Raw genomic sequence first — 15,858 nt, 5'->3', positions numbered from 1 at the left:
CCCTAAACCTATTCTCAAGGCCTTCTTGAATTCCAGTGCCAAAGCCAGGTGAAGTTCCAGCCTCCTCCTTCCTTCATTCTCTTCCTTCCCTCTTTTCCACCCTCACTTTCTTAAATATAAATAATTGAGATGTCAGACTACGGTTTGGCCAAGCTGGGGAAGACAGGATGACTCACAGGCATGGTTCTCCTGAGTTCAATACTTATCCTACCCAAATTAGGCCATATTCCATGTCTTTTCCTACCACAGTCCCACCTATCACATGTCAGTCTCTGTTGGCTTCCCTCCTCAGGAGGAAGGGGAAGTGTATGTATTCTTGGCTGAGGACTGTTGGACCAAAAGAAGAGACTTGGATCTCTTTCCCCACTTCATTCTCTGAAAACCATTTCACTAGATAACCCCAGCTGCCTCTGGAGACAGTTGATAGTATGCCCTGGGTGAAAATAGGGACAATTGTTCGGGTATAACACAGCATTTCCAAAATGGGGCTAACCAAGGAGCCAAGAAGAAGTTGCAAAGCTCTGTGGCAGATCCAAGCATCCCTGTACCAGCACTCCACCCTCATAAACCTTCTGGGGACCTAATCAGGGACATGGCATGGCTTCAAATAAGATGATGCCAGGACACCATCAAGCAAGAAATGCGGCTCTAGCTAAGAATTACATAGCCAGCCAAAGCAAAGCATGTCTCTAAAGCACTACTAGAAGAATGAATGGCAGAACAGAACTCCAAGTACCCAGGTTGCCCACTTAGGACAGGAGGGCAGTCAGAGAGAAGAGTCCCTGGCAACTTAAAAACTTAGGTCAATCATTACATTTTAAGTTCTAAGCTGGAAGTGTGGCTCAAGTGATCAAAAGACTTGCCTAGTGAGCACAAGACCCTGTATTCCAACTCCAACACTGCCCCCACCACCACCAAAAAGGAAGTCAAATCCTAAAAAGGAGGAAAACATTTTTTAAGTTCTCCATTCAGCAAAAACAAATCAAGAACACAACTCACTGGCAAGCAGAATTCCTCAAAGGCAGGCTTGACGAATGTAATGTACTGAGATAGAATCTGTTCCAGGTCCCTCCCTCTTTCGCTGATGTCCCTTAACACTATAAGAGAAAAGGAAAAACAAGAATCAAAAAAAAAAAAAAAAAAAAAGGTTCAAGAGCCAGCACAAACCTGCCCTTGCTGGGGATCCGGGCTCTTGGGCTCTCTCGCAGGCTGACAGTCACTGGATCATTCACAAGGCGGACTCCAGGTGGATTTGACCCAGTACAAGTCAACAGAAGCTCCAACAAAAACAAATCACTTTGTTGGTTTGTTTGTTTTGGTGCTATCCGTGAGGCTTGAACTCAGGGCCTAGGCTCAGTCCCTGAGCTTCTTTTGCTCAAGGCGACCATTCTACCACTTAAACCACAGTGCCACTTCCTAAATTGGCTTCAAAACTCAATCCTCAGATCTCAGCCTCCTGAGTACCTAGGATTACAGGAATGAACCACCTGTACCCATCTAACAATTTTGTTAGGGCCAACCATCAAATTCTGTCACAAAATGGTCTCTAATGTTAGGCTGACCAACCAAGGTCTTCTCATCCCAAGCAGCATTTTGAATTTCAGTGTGAATGAGCAAAGAGCAGGGTAGTCCGGAGAGCTCATGGTAGCTGAAAGCAGTCTGGCCTAGAGAGGTGATGGGCTTTACCCAGCCCCTGTGCACTCACCTGTCTAGTGGGTCAGCTCATTGCCCAGTGCCCCAGTACTCTCCTGGGGCAGGTTGAAGGTCAGTGGGGAGCAGGGGGTAGGGAGGACTTTAATGAGAAAATCACACATCAGGAAGAGCCCAAGTGGCCCCAGGCTTTCCACCTTCTATCATCTCTGCCAGATCAGTTCTAATAAGGGACTCAAACACTGGAAAGGGAATGGGGACTGCATACCTGACACTATTTATTAGCGCTCCCCCCCCCCCCTCCAGCTCCATTTCCCTTCAGCAGTGACCTGGGAAGGCATTTCTCTCATGGCACACAGAGGTCCCTGCAGCTGTCACATTACCTCTTATTACCAATCTGCTAACCCCTCACTCTCAACCTTAAAGGTGACCATATCCACTCACAACCTGGGTTCTGGCCCCTTGGCTCCTTCCCAATCATTTCTCAGAAACGGACAGTATACAAATGTTGGGGCTTCTCTATGAGTTTCTGGAAAGCTGTTTCTAAATAACTGTATTCTCACTAAGCACCATCGGCTCATACCTACAATCTTAGCTACTCATCGGTCTGAGATATGAGGACTGCAGTTTGAAATCAGACTGGGCAGCAAAGTCCAATGAGACTCTTAATATCCAGCTAAGCAGAAAAAAAGCTGGAAGTGGAGCTGTTGCTTAAGGGGTAGAGCTCCAGCCTTGATTGAAAAGACTAAGGGATAGATCATGCCCCACCTTACCCTACAGACCTGTAGATATAGACAGACAGAAACACACACACACAGACACACACATACACACACACACACACACATACACACACACACACACACACACACACACACAATCTGAAGAAAGGAAGAACATCATAGTTATGATTTAGATAAACATGATCACTCTAAGACCAGAAGGGAGAAAACTCAGCAAGACCTAAGACCTAGGTACCAATGCTACCACTCCCTGCTCTTTATGCCAGCTTCTCGATTTACAAAGTGCTTTCCACATGAGCCCTGGTAATGAAAAATGGTTGGTCCCAAGACTTACACAGCCTCCTGCTGCGAGGGCTTGGCTTTCCCTAGCATTACCACACAGGTCTCTGGCTCCTCCTTCCCCACAGACCTGCTGTGGAGCCTCAGCCAGGAAGGAGCCCTGGGGAGCTGCCACGTGGCTTGCCTCCATACCTTCTTAGTGCTCTGGTACATATAGGGGCCAAACTACACAGCCAGGATTGGCCTCCTGATAAAACCTCAAGAAAAAGAAAAACAGATCAAAAGGATATCTGAGCTGGAGGAAAAACACACACTGGGCAGCTTTTACTGTCTTGTCTACGCCCGGGACCAGATTTGCTTCACAGGATGTGCCACTGGCTTCCTCACCTAACACCAGGTCATTTTCTTTATACTCTTTCATGTGGCCCACTGACCTCTACTGGCCTCAGGCGGAGTTTCTGCCTTGCAGACCAGTAAGTGACCTGTTACATCCCTGGAGAAGCAAACTTGCAGAAAGCTACTGGATGAGGTGACAGTCACAGCAAATCTGCTCTACAGTCCAAAGGCCGTTTCTTATAATGCTATCTACGGTTAGGGCCTAGGGTGAAACTGACCTGGATTTGAATCCTAATCCCAGTAACTCCTACTCCGGTGAATATGGACAGGCAAATGACTTATCCACTTTGAATTTCCATTTCCTCAAAACAGAGAAAATGCCTTCCTCATAAGGTTATTCTCTAGGAAAAATGGGAAGGTGCAAATTCTCTTCTGCCCACCCACTGATATATATGTTCAATAAACCTGCACTGTCATGATTCCTGTGATGGCAAAGCCCTAGGAGGCTCTAGGAAAGCAATGTCTCCTGCCAGGCAGACCCATGTGGTAGAGGGCAAGAAACTATAGACCCAGGTAAGAAAGGGGAGTCTTCCAGAACACTAGTACGTGAGGTGCTCTGTGGGAGGGACTAGCAGGAATCCAGCACCTTAAAAGCCATGGTGAGGAGGAGAAACAGGGAAAAGGGAAAAACCACACCAAAGGACATGGGCCCCAAAGTGGTCCATCGGAAACATAACAATTACAAGGCACTGGTATCTCTTCTCCAAGAGCCTTTGAAAGAGCTGCCACCTTAAACAGCCTGGGACCACTCCCTCAGCCCAGTACAATCCCAGCCAGCTAGTATCCTACTCCATGGGCACAAATTAAGAGAACTCCAAGGATTCAAAGCTAACTCTCCCTTCCTCCCCATGACCCAAACACATTTTCTGGCCAGGATGCCACAAATCTATCTGCATATACCCTGCTCGGCCTTTCATCTAAGCCTTTCCAAATCTACAAATGTTCTTTCTTGGCAGTGGAAGCCAAAAGCAAAATTTAAAGGGACCCACAGTAAGGATGATTCCCAGTGTTGTCACCTTACTTGGGTAAAACAACTTGTTGAGACATAGTTAAAGAACAGAATGAACAAACTGAACAGTACTGCAGCCCTAACTAACAACGTGACCTGGTATAGGGTGTGATGCAGGGGAGAAACAAGGAGTCAGCAGCCCTAAGCCCCTGGGTCTCCTTCCTCACTGTCCCAGAATTCAAGGGTAGACAAGGGTAGAGAGTGCAGAGAGAAAGTTGTGCCTAAATAGGGAGCTCCTGGGAAAACACTTTATCCTATCAGGGCTATCTGACTCAAGACAAATTCTTTCCCCATCAGAGGGTCACCTTGGGATCTAAAGGTTCAATGCCCAGGAGAATGTGACAAACCCTTGGGCAAAATCATCAAGCTAGATTTCCAGAGATGTCCTCCAGCTCTAACAGCTGTTCCTGACTCACCCAGCCCTCCCTAGCTCTGCACCAGGCCCACACCCCACCCAACACATGCCAAGCATGTTGTTTGTCCCACACGAAGAGAGGATATACAGTTGTAGAAATAGAACGTAGAAAAGTCCCTAAGACTACCTGGAAAGTGACTCAAGAGCAAGTGACTTGTAAAGGCAGCAGATCCAAAAGGAGGCAGCAATAAACCTATGCAGGCAGCCTGAGGTTGGCAGAACTGGCCCCAATCCTAGGGTTGGGAGTGGTGCAAATCTCTCAGGGGGGTTCCCTCATTTAATATAATAAGCCCAGGCCAAGAAAGGAAGAAAAAGAATGTTCTGTTTATTTAGAACATTATTAGATGTCAACTCTCTTTTCCAACAACTTTGATCCTACTCTAAGCCTGGTTATAATTCCCTGCATATCATCTTGTATGGACTGCCTCCTACAAGTCTAGTGCTGGTTTCAGCCCAAGGACATGGTCTGAGGACATAGCCCAGCCAGACCCATTCAGAGGCCCTGACAGCCCACAGAGACAGAAAGGCACCAGCCTCTTGATCAGAAGCTGATTACTGATCCATGTAGGTATTTGCTAACTAATGAATCTCCAGGCTCTTCTCTAACCTTTTTCTAGTCTTAATAACCAACCCAGAAGTATTCAATGTTAGAGGACTAACAGGCATTTTTAAGAACTAACCAGGAAATATTAAATGTTAGATGACTATAGACTAATACTAATAATAGACAAAGTATAAAGAGGTAAAGACACAATTTACCTAAAGCTACATATCTGAAGTGTTGTAAAACTAGGATCTCAGCCCATCTCATCTGAATCCAAAAACAAAAAGAATTTTTTGGTTGGTTCTGGGGCTTGAACTCAGGACCTAGCACCATCCCTACGCTTTTTTGCTCAAGGCTAGCACTCTATCACTTAGAGCCACAGCTCCAATTCTGGTTTTGGGATGGTTACATGGAGTCTCATGGACTTTCTTGTCCAGGCTGACTTTGAAGTGAAGTTCTCAGATCTCAGCCTCCTAAGGTGCTAGAATTACAGACATGAACCACCAGCACCTGGCTGAATCCATAATTTATTTCTCTCAATGCATCTTTCTACCTCCCTAATTTGGTACCTACCAGTGATATCAAGCACTCAAGCAAGGAAAAACCCCAAATGACTTGTAGATACAATGATAAGCCAGGACCTGGGGTAGAAGCAGCATAGGTGCAGGTATTAAGATTTCAATTATCTGCCAAAAGAGACTAGCCCAGGCCAAAGTCAAGATACTAAAAAACAAACCTGTCTCATAGTCCCTATAAAGAAATCCAAGCCTGAATGTCCCAAGAACATTACAAAGTCAGACAGACACTAGAGGCCAGGCTGGGCCAAAAACACTGGCCTCTTATTTTCATCCCTTTCCCATCACACTTGTGTATCATCTAGTGTGACTCCTACTGACCTAAAAAGAGTGTGGACAGCCAGACACTGGAGCTCATACCAGTAATCCTAGCTAACTAACTCAGGAGGAAAAGATAGGAAGGAGGGTAGCGACTCAAACTCAGCCCAGGCAGATAAACCAGAAAGGTTCTTATCTCCTAAAAAGCCAGAATGGTTGTGTGGGGCTGGGATATAGCTCAGTGGCAAAGCGCTTGCCTAGCAAGCGCATCGTCCTGGGTTCGATCCCCAGTACCAAAAAAGAAAAGACAAAAAAAAATACAGTTAAAAAAAAAAAAAACCCAAACAGAATGGTTGTGTGGCTCAAACAGTACAATGATAGAGTGGAGCAAGAGTTAGGCAATGTTGTTGCTAGCCTCCTGCGTTCAAGCCTCAGTACCAACATGCACGCATGCATGCATGCACACATGTGTGCACATACACACACATACATCCATACAGACACACACATAAAGTGTCACTTCTTAGGAAGGCAAACACCAGACGTACTTTTCTATAATCTACACGTTCCATTACCAGCTCTTATACTGATATTGCTAAACTGAATAAACTGCAGATTTGTTTCATGGACCAAGGAGAAAAAAAATTACACAGATGAAAAAAAAAAAATGACAGACCTTGAGAACAGAAGGCTCTGGCTTGGAGCTTACAAAATGTATATCTGCCAATCATTTGCTCTGTGGCTAGGAGCTAACCTCACCATTTCTTGTGACTCTCCCCTGTTTCACACAACAGAGACTCAAACATCAGTCACCTCTCTTTCCTCTTTCCGGGCACCACCATCCTTCTGCCTTTGTTGAGCCCTTGTCAGTTCTAACTGCTGATACCTTCCTCACCTCACCCCAACTCTTCACTCCCTCCGTCCCACCTAAAAGTGCAACAGCTCACCTCTAGTCCAGGTCCATATGGTTTCCAAATGGTCTCTGTGGCTAGTCTCTCTTTCAACTTGGGCCTGAGCTAGCTACATCCCAAATCTCTACAGCCCTCTGTGTCTTCCAGCTACCTGCCATTTTCATGGGGAGCACGCAGTCCCTTGGGTACTTTGGCACTGCTGGACCCCACTTCTATGTTCTGACCTCTTCCCTCCCCTAAGTCTCCTGTATCTCCCAGTAGAAGTGAACTCCTTAGTGTCCTGCACAGCTCACACCCACAGTGGGCCTGTGGGCTCTGCACATCACAGGTGCATATTGGGTTAAGACCATGGGGACTCTGTTTTGGGCTGCCTATAGAGAATGACACCACATAGGGGAAGCAGGTGGAGGACAAACCGCCCCAGTGCTGCAGTTACACACAGAGGCTCCTGTCCCCAGATCTCCTACAGTTGGCCCCCAGTCAAGACATCTTTATCTTGATGGCTTATATATAGGAAAACCATAAGAAACTGGGGTTTTCCCAGCCAAATCAGAATGTCAACTTCTTATTTCAATTTAGTGACCTCACAGGTCTTTCATATCCAAAATAGTGAAGTGACTAATCCCTTCTCATATGTCACCAAACATTTATTTGGGCAACAGGATGTCCAGCCAGGCTGGATGACACCACCACAGAGTTGTCTCATGACGGCCCAGGCTTGAGGTTCAGTAAGGGCTGTCTCTGTTGCAGCCATCCAGCTTCCTTCTCCCAAGGCAGCTACCACCAAGGCCACTGGAGACTTTCAGAACGCACCTCTTCGGGAAAGCCGGGTGTCCGCATCTGTATCTACAAAAAGCTTCATCTGGAAGAGGTCTCGAACCTCCTGGGAGTAGAAGGCCAGGATCCCTTCAAAGAGCACCACGTCTGCAGGGTAAATAGTGACCGTCTCCTCTTTCCTGCAAAGCAAAGGGCAGGTAATGGGCCGGCCAGCAGGGTGAGCAATAAGACATGAGCCAGAGCTTGTGCTGGACTGCAGCTGCTGGGACCCTCCCCGCCCCCCAAAGTGAGAATGGGGACCAGGGGCTTGGCACTCAGCCTCACAGAGACCTCAGACCACCACCAAAGGGCCAAGAAGTGAGCACAGCTAGGACAATAGTTCTCCTTTGCCCATATCTTCTGAGGTTTTGCCACCAAGCAGAAATAGAGGCGAACATACTTCTCCTAGGAATACTTTAAAAAAGAAAAAAGAGCCAGGCATTGGTGGCCCGTGCTTGTAACCCTAGCTGAGATCTGAGGATCACAGTTCAAGCCTGAGCCCAGGCAGTAAAGTCTGTAAGACTCTGATCTCCAATAAGCCACTAGAAAACCAGAAGTGGCACTGTGGCTCAAGTGGTAGAGCGCTCGCCTTGAGCTGAAGAGCACAGGGATAGCGCTCAGGCCCCACAACTAACAACAACAACAAAAAGTTTCTGGAATGATACTTCAGACAGACAAGGAGATGTGAGTTCTTACTCTCTGAAGGCGTCTCCAGGAATGCTTTCATGCCTGGCATTTCTGCAACCTAACTCTGAACTTTAAAAAACAGAAACTCTGTTCTCTCTCACATCAACCCCTCCCCCAGACCTAAACTAAATGGAGAGAAGAAAGGAAAAAATAAAGTATTAGAAGATGGATAAGAAAGTATTTGCGTGAACATGCAGCAAAGTAGCTCAAGGCCTCAAGTAGCTAGGGCCTAGTACCTACATTTTAGGACTGATAAAGCAGGAAGCTGGGTACTAGTGCCTCTAAACTCTGTGACTCAGAAGTCTGAATCATCAAGTCAGCCTGAGCAGAAAAAGTTTGAGATTCTTATCTCCAATGAACCATCAAAAAAGAAGTAGAGCTGTGGCTCTACTGTGGTAGAATTTCAGCTTTTAGTGGAAAATGCTAAGAGCACAAGGCCCTGAGTTCAAGCCCAGTACCCCCACACACAAAAAAGGAAGAAGAGGGGAAGACGGTGGAAGAGAGGGAGGGAAACAGCAAGGGAGGAGGGAGTCAGCCAGGCAGGCAGGCAGGCAGGCATGTATATACATGATCCTGTCCACCCACCCCACAGGGTTGAGCAGACCATGGCAGATATTAATGTAAACCTGACTCTTCCAAAGGTGGGTAAAGTATTGTGAAATGGTTAAGGGATGGGCCTCTGTCTTGTGGACTGGCCTACTTGGATGTATTTTTGTCCCTTGATCCTGACCCTATATCCTCCTTATTATCTTGCCTCTCACTCAAAATTCACTGGCAGGTTTATTAGTCATGCTATCAGATGAACTAACATGTGCAAAAAAAGCCAAATCAAGTTTTCTTAAATTCCCTAAGATAACAGTTCTGTGCAAACACAGGCCAGCAGCAAAGGGTCTCTAATGAAGATGTGATCAGAACTCCCTCAAAGACATGCTCTGATTCTGTGTGAGGTCTGATCCCTGGCTTTATGTCCATTTGCTGGAGAGAAATAGATTCTCTAGAACTGTGAAGTAGCTTAGGTACACATCAAAATCAGGGTTGGAAGGACAGCATAGATATTTATACCTGTTGACAGCTGGATCCAACACCCAGGGCTAGGGATGTAGCTCAGTGGTAGAGCACTTGCTACATTAGGTCATCATCTCCCAGCCCCCAGCATTTAGGGTAACTCCAGTCCCTACACCAAAAGCCATTATTCTTCTATAATCTGTAATTCAGTAAAAATGGGCACAGAAGATAAGGGGTTTGGGACCTCTCACACAGGAGGATCTGGCCCTAGTGTGATGTGCTACAGAAGACACTGGCAAGGGATGGGCTGGGTAGCAAAGCAGCCCCACTATGCATCTGAGGTACTCTCTCTTCCGGTGTCATGCTCTGCTCATGAGAAAGGCACAGAACATGAGCACCCTCATTCAGGAACAACTGAAACATGTGTAGGAGCCCACAGGGAGAAAAAAAACTAGCCTTAACCTGGGTGCCAGTGACTCATCACGCCTGTAATCCTAGCTACTGAGGAGGCTGAGAACTGAGGATCGCGGTTCAAAGCCAGCCCGGGCAGGAAAGACCGTGAAGATTCTTATCTCCAATAAACCACCAGAAAACCAGAAGTGGCGCTGTAGCTCAAGTGGTAGAGTGCTCGCCTTGAGCTGAAGAGTTGAGGGACAGCGCCCAAGCCCAGAGTTCAAGCCTTATGACCGACCAAAAAAAAAAAAACTGGCCTTATAAGAACATCTGGTAAGAGACATGTGAGATCAAATTTTCCTACTTCAAAAACTTTCAACTCAAGAGAGAATGAATAGAACCAGAGAATGCTACTGGAGAAACTTTCACAAAGGCTTACCAGCTTTAAAACACTCTCAGAAGGGCTGGGAATGTAGCTTAGTGGTAAAGTGCTTGCCTAGCATACATGAAGCCCTGGGTTCAATCCCTCAATACCACATAAACAGAAAAGGCCAGAAGTCAGCTGTGGCTAAAGTGGTAGAGTACTAGCCTTGAGCAAAAGAAGCTCTGGGACAGTGCCCTGGCCCTGAGTTCAAGCCCCAGAACTGGGGGGGGGGGGGGGGGGGGGGGGAGAGCACACTCCCAGAGTCACAACAAACCCAAACTATGTGAAGAACCACACATGTGTCATAGGCCATTTAGGAATTCAGCATCTGGCTGGGTAGTGCCATATTAATGGGATACTGAACAGAACTGTCCCCAGTTCTCAAGGCCCCTTGGGGGTGTGGCCAACAAGATCAAATGCTGTAGGAACCCATTTTCCCCACTTGGGAAGGAAGACAAGCTAGAAGTCTAGCCATTATTACCACCTCACCTTCAACCTCATCTCTAATTTTCATCAGGAAGTTTTCAGGAGAGTTTATTGAACTTTGAGATACGTCTCTTTTTTTTTTTTGGGGGGGGGGGGGAGGGTGGTCCGGTTGTGGGGCCTGAACTCTGGGCCTAGGTGCTGTCCCTCAGCTCTTCAGCTCAAGGCTAGCGCTCTACCACTTGAGCCACAGCTCCACTTCCGGCTTTTTTTCTTTTTGCTTATGTGGTGCTGAGGAATCGAACCCAGGGCCTCATGCATGCAAGGCAAGCACTCTACCACTGAGCCACCTTCCCAGCCCATGAGATAGGTCTTTCTTTTCCAGGAAGGTCAGACCTTTCCAGGAAAAACGAAACAAAGCAAACCCCCCAAAAAAAACTATATGATCTCACCACCTTGTGCAAATCCCCAACCTACACTGTATTGTGGACAGCTGCGGTAGCCCAGGGCCAGGTCAGGACCGAGGCCTGAGTGCCCAGGGTGGAGAAGGGGGTACAAGCACACAAGAGGGATGCTATGGGTTAGATGAGTATCCATCTCCAGCTCAGCCAGTTCACATATCAACTTACCTGGAATGGGAGACAAAGTCATACACAGGGATCTGGACTGTTTTCCCTTCCGTGATTTCTTTGAGTGTTTTGAAGATGAGTTCATTGTCAAAGGCATCTGAAGAAAATTAGGTTGTGTAAATGTTTTCCCGACTAATATTTCCTATGATCACACACAAGACAATCCCAGAAACCGGTATTTGATATAAGCATATCACATCCTAAAGCAGCTTACTGCCCACCACCTTGCAAAACCAATCTCTACCCAAAGCAGAATACAAATGTTCCCTAGATCTTGAAATGGGATGTACAAATTAATTCCTCCTGACATTCCAACTCCTCCTTTTAAGTTCAGCTGTTGGCTTAGACTGGCACATGTTAGCCAGAATACCTGTTGCTGACAGCTAGGGGAGGACATGCCCGGTGTGCTGGTGGCTCACGTCTGTAAGCCTAGCTGTTCAGAAGGCTGAGATCTGAAGCCACCCTGGGCAGTAAAGGTTATGAGACTCTTATCTCCAATTCACCATCAAAAAGACTCAAGTAGAGCTGTGACTCAAATGGTAGAGTACCAGCCCTGAGTGAAAAGCTAAGCCTGAAGTTCAAGCCCTAGTCCTTGCAACCAAAATATGAAGGGTTGGCAACAATAATAAGGACCCCAAACCAGCTGAAGGAACACCGTATGGATCTGGCTGTCAGACACTCATTTAGGCAGCCATACTAAGCTCCACATCTCAAGATGATCAGTCTGTGAGCTGAGCACACACAAGCCAGCTTATACACAGGGCAAGGAGGAAAGGTGATAGGCTACTACAGATCAGTATGTGTGTTTGTATATGTTTGTACATGTGTAGGTACATGTATGTGCACACTCACTCTCCTGGGGCTAGTCCATCTCAAGTTCCAAGTTCCCATAGGTCATCCTCTGTACTGACAATACTGAATAAGCCAAGTACTATATAGCATTCCAATAGATTCACACTACCCCTTCCATCTCCCAACACATATGCTCACTCACATGTGTGCATGCATACACATGCATGCATGCATGCATGCACACATGCACACACAAAGTCAACTTCCCACTCACCGGGGTGATCAAAGTTGAACTGGCCCTTCAGAGCTTTGGCCTTCTGCTCCGAAGTGAGGACACGGTAGAAGCTATCCTGGCTCAGGATGACCACTTGCTTTTGGCGATAGTCCACCTCATTCTGCCCCAGGAGCTGTACAATCTTTGCACAAACTGAAGACTGTAAGGAGAGAAGAAGACACTGGGGAATAAGAGAAGGGGAGCGAGTGAGGGAAAAGGGAAATTTGGGGCTGTAAAGGTGGCACCCACTCCCTGACAAGGGCTGAAGGAAGCATCCATAGGCTGCTGTAACACAATAAAGTAAATAGTCCTTATCCTGTTCAGCTTAGCACAAGTTACTACTCCTGAATGCTCCTGTCTCCAAAAGGTGGTGAAGCATTTAATTGTGCTGCTCTCAACTCCCGTAAAAGCTTCCCCCAAAGCCACTGAGAAGGATAGTGCACTTACTCATTCTGCTGTGCCCTGGTGCAGACACACAAAAGGCACCAAAAAGTGGGAACAAGGTCCTGCTGATATTAGGCTAATGGACCAAAGGACCTTAAGAGCAAAAAGTTAACTGTGAGGCAGGAGGGGGTCAAGAGGCAGAGGTAGTATTGCAAGTCCAAGGTTAACCTACAAAGCTAGTTCAAGGCCACTGTAAGTTCCATGGGGAAGTGCTGTTTCAAAGAAACCAAGGGTTGGAACTGTATTATAGGGGGTTCCATCCTCAACACTCCAAAAAGCCCATCTATCAGTAGAACTGGAAAGCATAGCTAAAAGTGCAGCTAGTTAGAGGAAGCCAAGATGGCGGTTCCATCCTGGTTATTTCCACTCTGTCTATATACAGAAAACTGGGGGCCTTTCACAAATGTGGACCATTATGTATGAAGTGACTGACATAGGACACAAACATCATTAACATTTAAAGCAACTGTGAGGGTATCCTAGCCGAGCAAGAAGCCACATATCACCCTGATCCCTTGCCCCCCCAAAAAAAAAAAACGTTTATGAAAGGAAAACTTAAGAAAAAGGAATACACAAGAATGAGATGATAGGTGCTGGGAAGGTGGCTTAGTGGTAGAGCGCTTGCCTTGCATGCATGAGGCCCTGGGTTCGATTCCTCAGCACCACATAAACAGAAAATGCTGGAAGTGGTGCTGTGGCTCAAGTGGTAGAGCACTAGCCTTGAGCAAAAGAAGCTCAGGGACAGTGCCCAGCCCTGAGTTCAAGCCCCAGCACTCCCCCCACCCCAAAAATGAGATGATAGCGTATTTATGAACTCATTTCTTTTTTTTTTCATTTACAAATGACTCAAAAATGTATTAGAAAAACTCTAGAAGCCACACATCAAGGCTTCTTGTAGAATTTGATCTAATTATAAGAGATGAAAAATTCGCATCTTTCACAGGGTTTGGAGATCAAACTTAGAAAGCTTGCTATTATTGGGTTTTCTTTACCAACTGATTTTTTTAAATATAGGCAAAAATTGTTTTAAAGTTACAATTCACATGAAATTCTTTGATTTGCTTGTACTTAAGAAAAACTGGTCATTCTTGCTATACTGGTCCATGCAAATTAAACTGTTTCACACAATATTCTCTATTACACAAGTTGTAACCAAAACCAAGTAAGAATATTTCAAGGCACAACATTTCCTCACAGTTGTTATATCTTTTGCTTTCGTGACCCACTTACATATTAACCCATTTAAAATTATTTGGACTGTGAGGCTGAAATTTTACTTTAAAAATAATCACATATAGGAAAATAAACCTCGCACAACTCTGCCTCAAACCAAAAAGTGCCAGGCATGGTGGTACATGCCTGTAGTTCTAGCAATTTGAGGAGACTGAGGAAGAAGGATCACCAGGTTCAAGACTGGTCTGAGCTAAAACAGCATGATCCTGCCTCAAAAAGGGAAAAAGTAAAACAGCAACATAAACTACAGCAAAACCAAAGGCTCTATACAATTACAGACAATACGCCTGTAATTCCTTTTTCTAGATTAACATCTATTTCTTATACTCTATGGTTGTGGGAGCATAGAGTCTTTACCTGTAGCCTTTTAGTACACAAAATTCCTTCTAGAAGCCCAAAGAACAAAACAAAAAGAGGAATTAATGTAGCTAGTTCTATATTTTCTATATGATTAGCTGAAATATTTGTTTATGTTAAAACTCTTTAAATGTTTTTATATGAATAATAATCCCAACACAATTTTTTTTTTTGGGTTGGGGTTGGTTGTAGGGCCTGAACTCTGGGCCTAGGCACTGTCCCTCAGCTCTTCCGCTCAAGGCTAGCGCTGTCTACCACTTCAGCCACAGCACCACTTCTGGCTTTTTCTGTTTATGTGGTGCTGAGGAATAGAACCCAGGGCCTCATGCATGCAAGGCAAGCCCTCTACCACTGAGCCATCTTCCCAGCCCCAAGCTATGCTCTCTAATGATAATCTTATCTTTCAACCCAGATACAAACCAGAACAGCAGCCAGTAGTTCGGTGGCTACTGAAATTGAGCTAAGAAGGTAATAAATAATATACTCCAGAAAGTTAAACCTTTAACGTAATTCTTGATCAAGGGTGAAATCTGGATATTGTCAGTAAGTCTATGTCTGCATTCAGTGTTCTCAAAGACCTGGCTGGTGACCCTTTCCTTCCAGACACACCCCCAACAACAATCAGTACTGACACTGGCCCATGTCAAGTGCTTCATTACCCCAGCATGCTCTCCTTCAAGGATGATAAAATAAAACCAGGGTAAAGTGACTTGCTGCAGTCACACAGTCCTCCTGCCCCCTCTTGGCCTTAACCTGAAGGCAAAATGACCAAGTCCCAGACAGAAGAAATCCAGTCCAAGGAGATAAATAACACCACTATACACACACACACACACACACAAACACCACACAGATTGTTAAGGTTAGTTCCTTCCTTTTGGTTCACGTTGTAAATGGGCCCTTAGAAATCCAGATAAAGGTTAAATTGTATTCAGAAGGAAGCATGGAAGGAAGGGAGCAAGGGAGAGAGGGAGGGAGGAAGCCTTACTTAAAGCACATCTCTATCTCCTTCACTTTGTGTTCTCCATTCCACCAATCCTGTGCCCTCTTTGAAATGATAGGATGGTACTATCTTGTTCCCTAGTGAAACAACTGACTAGTAGCTACAGGTGACAACTGTGAGCATACAGAAAGCTGAAAAGAAATGGGGGGGGGGGAAATGGATGCAATTGCTTATGGTGGGCCAAGACTTACTGTAACCAAAAGACAAATACTGTGTGATTCTGCTTACAAAGTACCTTCATAGAGATTAAGTTTGATGGTGGCTGACTGGGACTGAGGGAAGGGATCTGTTTAATGGACACCATTTATGTAGTGCAAAGGTTCTAGAGATGGGGTTGTCCAACAATGTGTGAATGTGACCACACTTAACACTACTTAAAAATGTATTTGATCTCCAGTCCATCCATCCCTACCCAGCAAAAAAAAAAAAAAAGACTGTCGTGGTGCGTGCCTGTAATTCTTTGCTCTGGAGGCAGAGGAAGGAAATTTGCAAGTTTGAGACCAGCCTGGGTTACGCAGGGAGACCTTTTCTCATAAAGAAAAAACAAGCAGGGAGCTTGTGTCCTTCACCTGAAGGCAGTGCCTGTAATCCTAGCTAC

At 45.7% G+C, this 15,858-nt stretch overlaps 1 protein-coding gene across 1 annotated transcript in view; it reads right to left on the bottom strand.

Annotated features, from left to right (window-relative positions):
- Window positions 1-15,858, bottom strand: part of Uck2 (uridine-cytidine kinase 2) — a 73,991-nt gene that overhangs the window by 4,139 nt on the left and 53,994 nt on the right. Inside the window, exons 2-5 of the mRNA XM_013021830.1 lie at window positions 12,224-12,383; window positions 11,158-11,254; window positions 7,594-7,736; window positions 1,000-1,097 (exon numbers count right to left, since the gene is read on the bottom strand). Of these exons, the coding sequence (XP_012877284.1) occupies window positions 1,000-1,097; window positions 7,594-7,736; window positions 11,158-11,254; window positions 12,224-12,383 (498 nt within the window). The remainder of the gene's footprint in view (window positions 1-999; window positions 1,098-7,593; window positions 7,737-11,157; window positions 11,255-12,223; window positions 12,384-15,858) is intronic.

Source organism: Dipodomys ordii, unplaced genomic scaffold (assembly GCF_000151885.1).
Source record: "Dipodomys ordii isolate 6190 unplaced genomic scaffold, Dord_2.0 Scaffold57, whole genome shotgun sequence".
Taxonomy (NCBI): domain Eukaryota; kingdom Metazoa; phylum Chordata; class Mammalia; order Rodentia; family Heteromyidae; genus Dipodomys; species Dipodomys ordii.
This window is presented reverse-complemented; position numbering and strand designations above follow the sequence as displayed.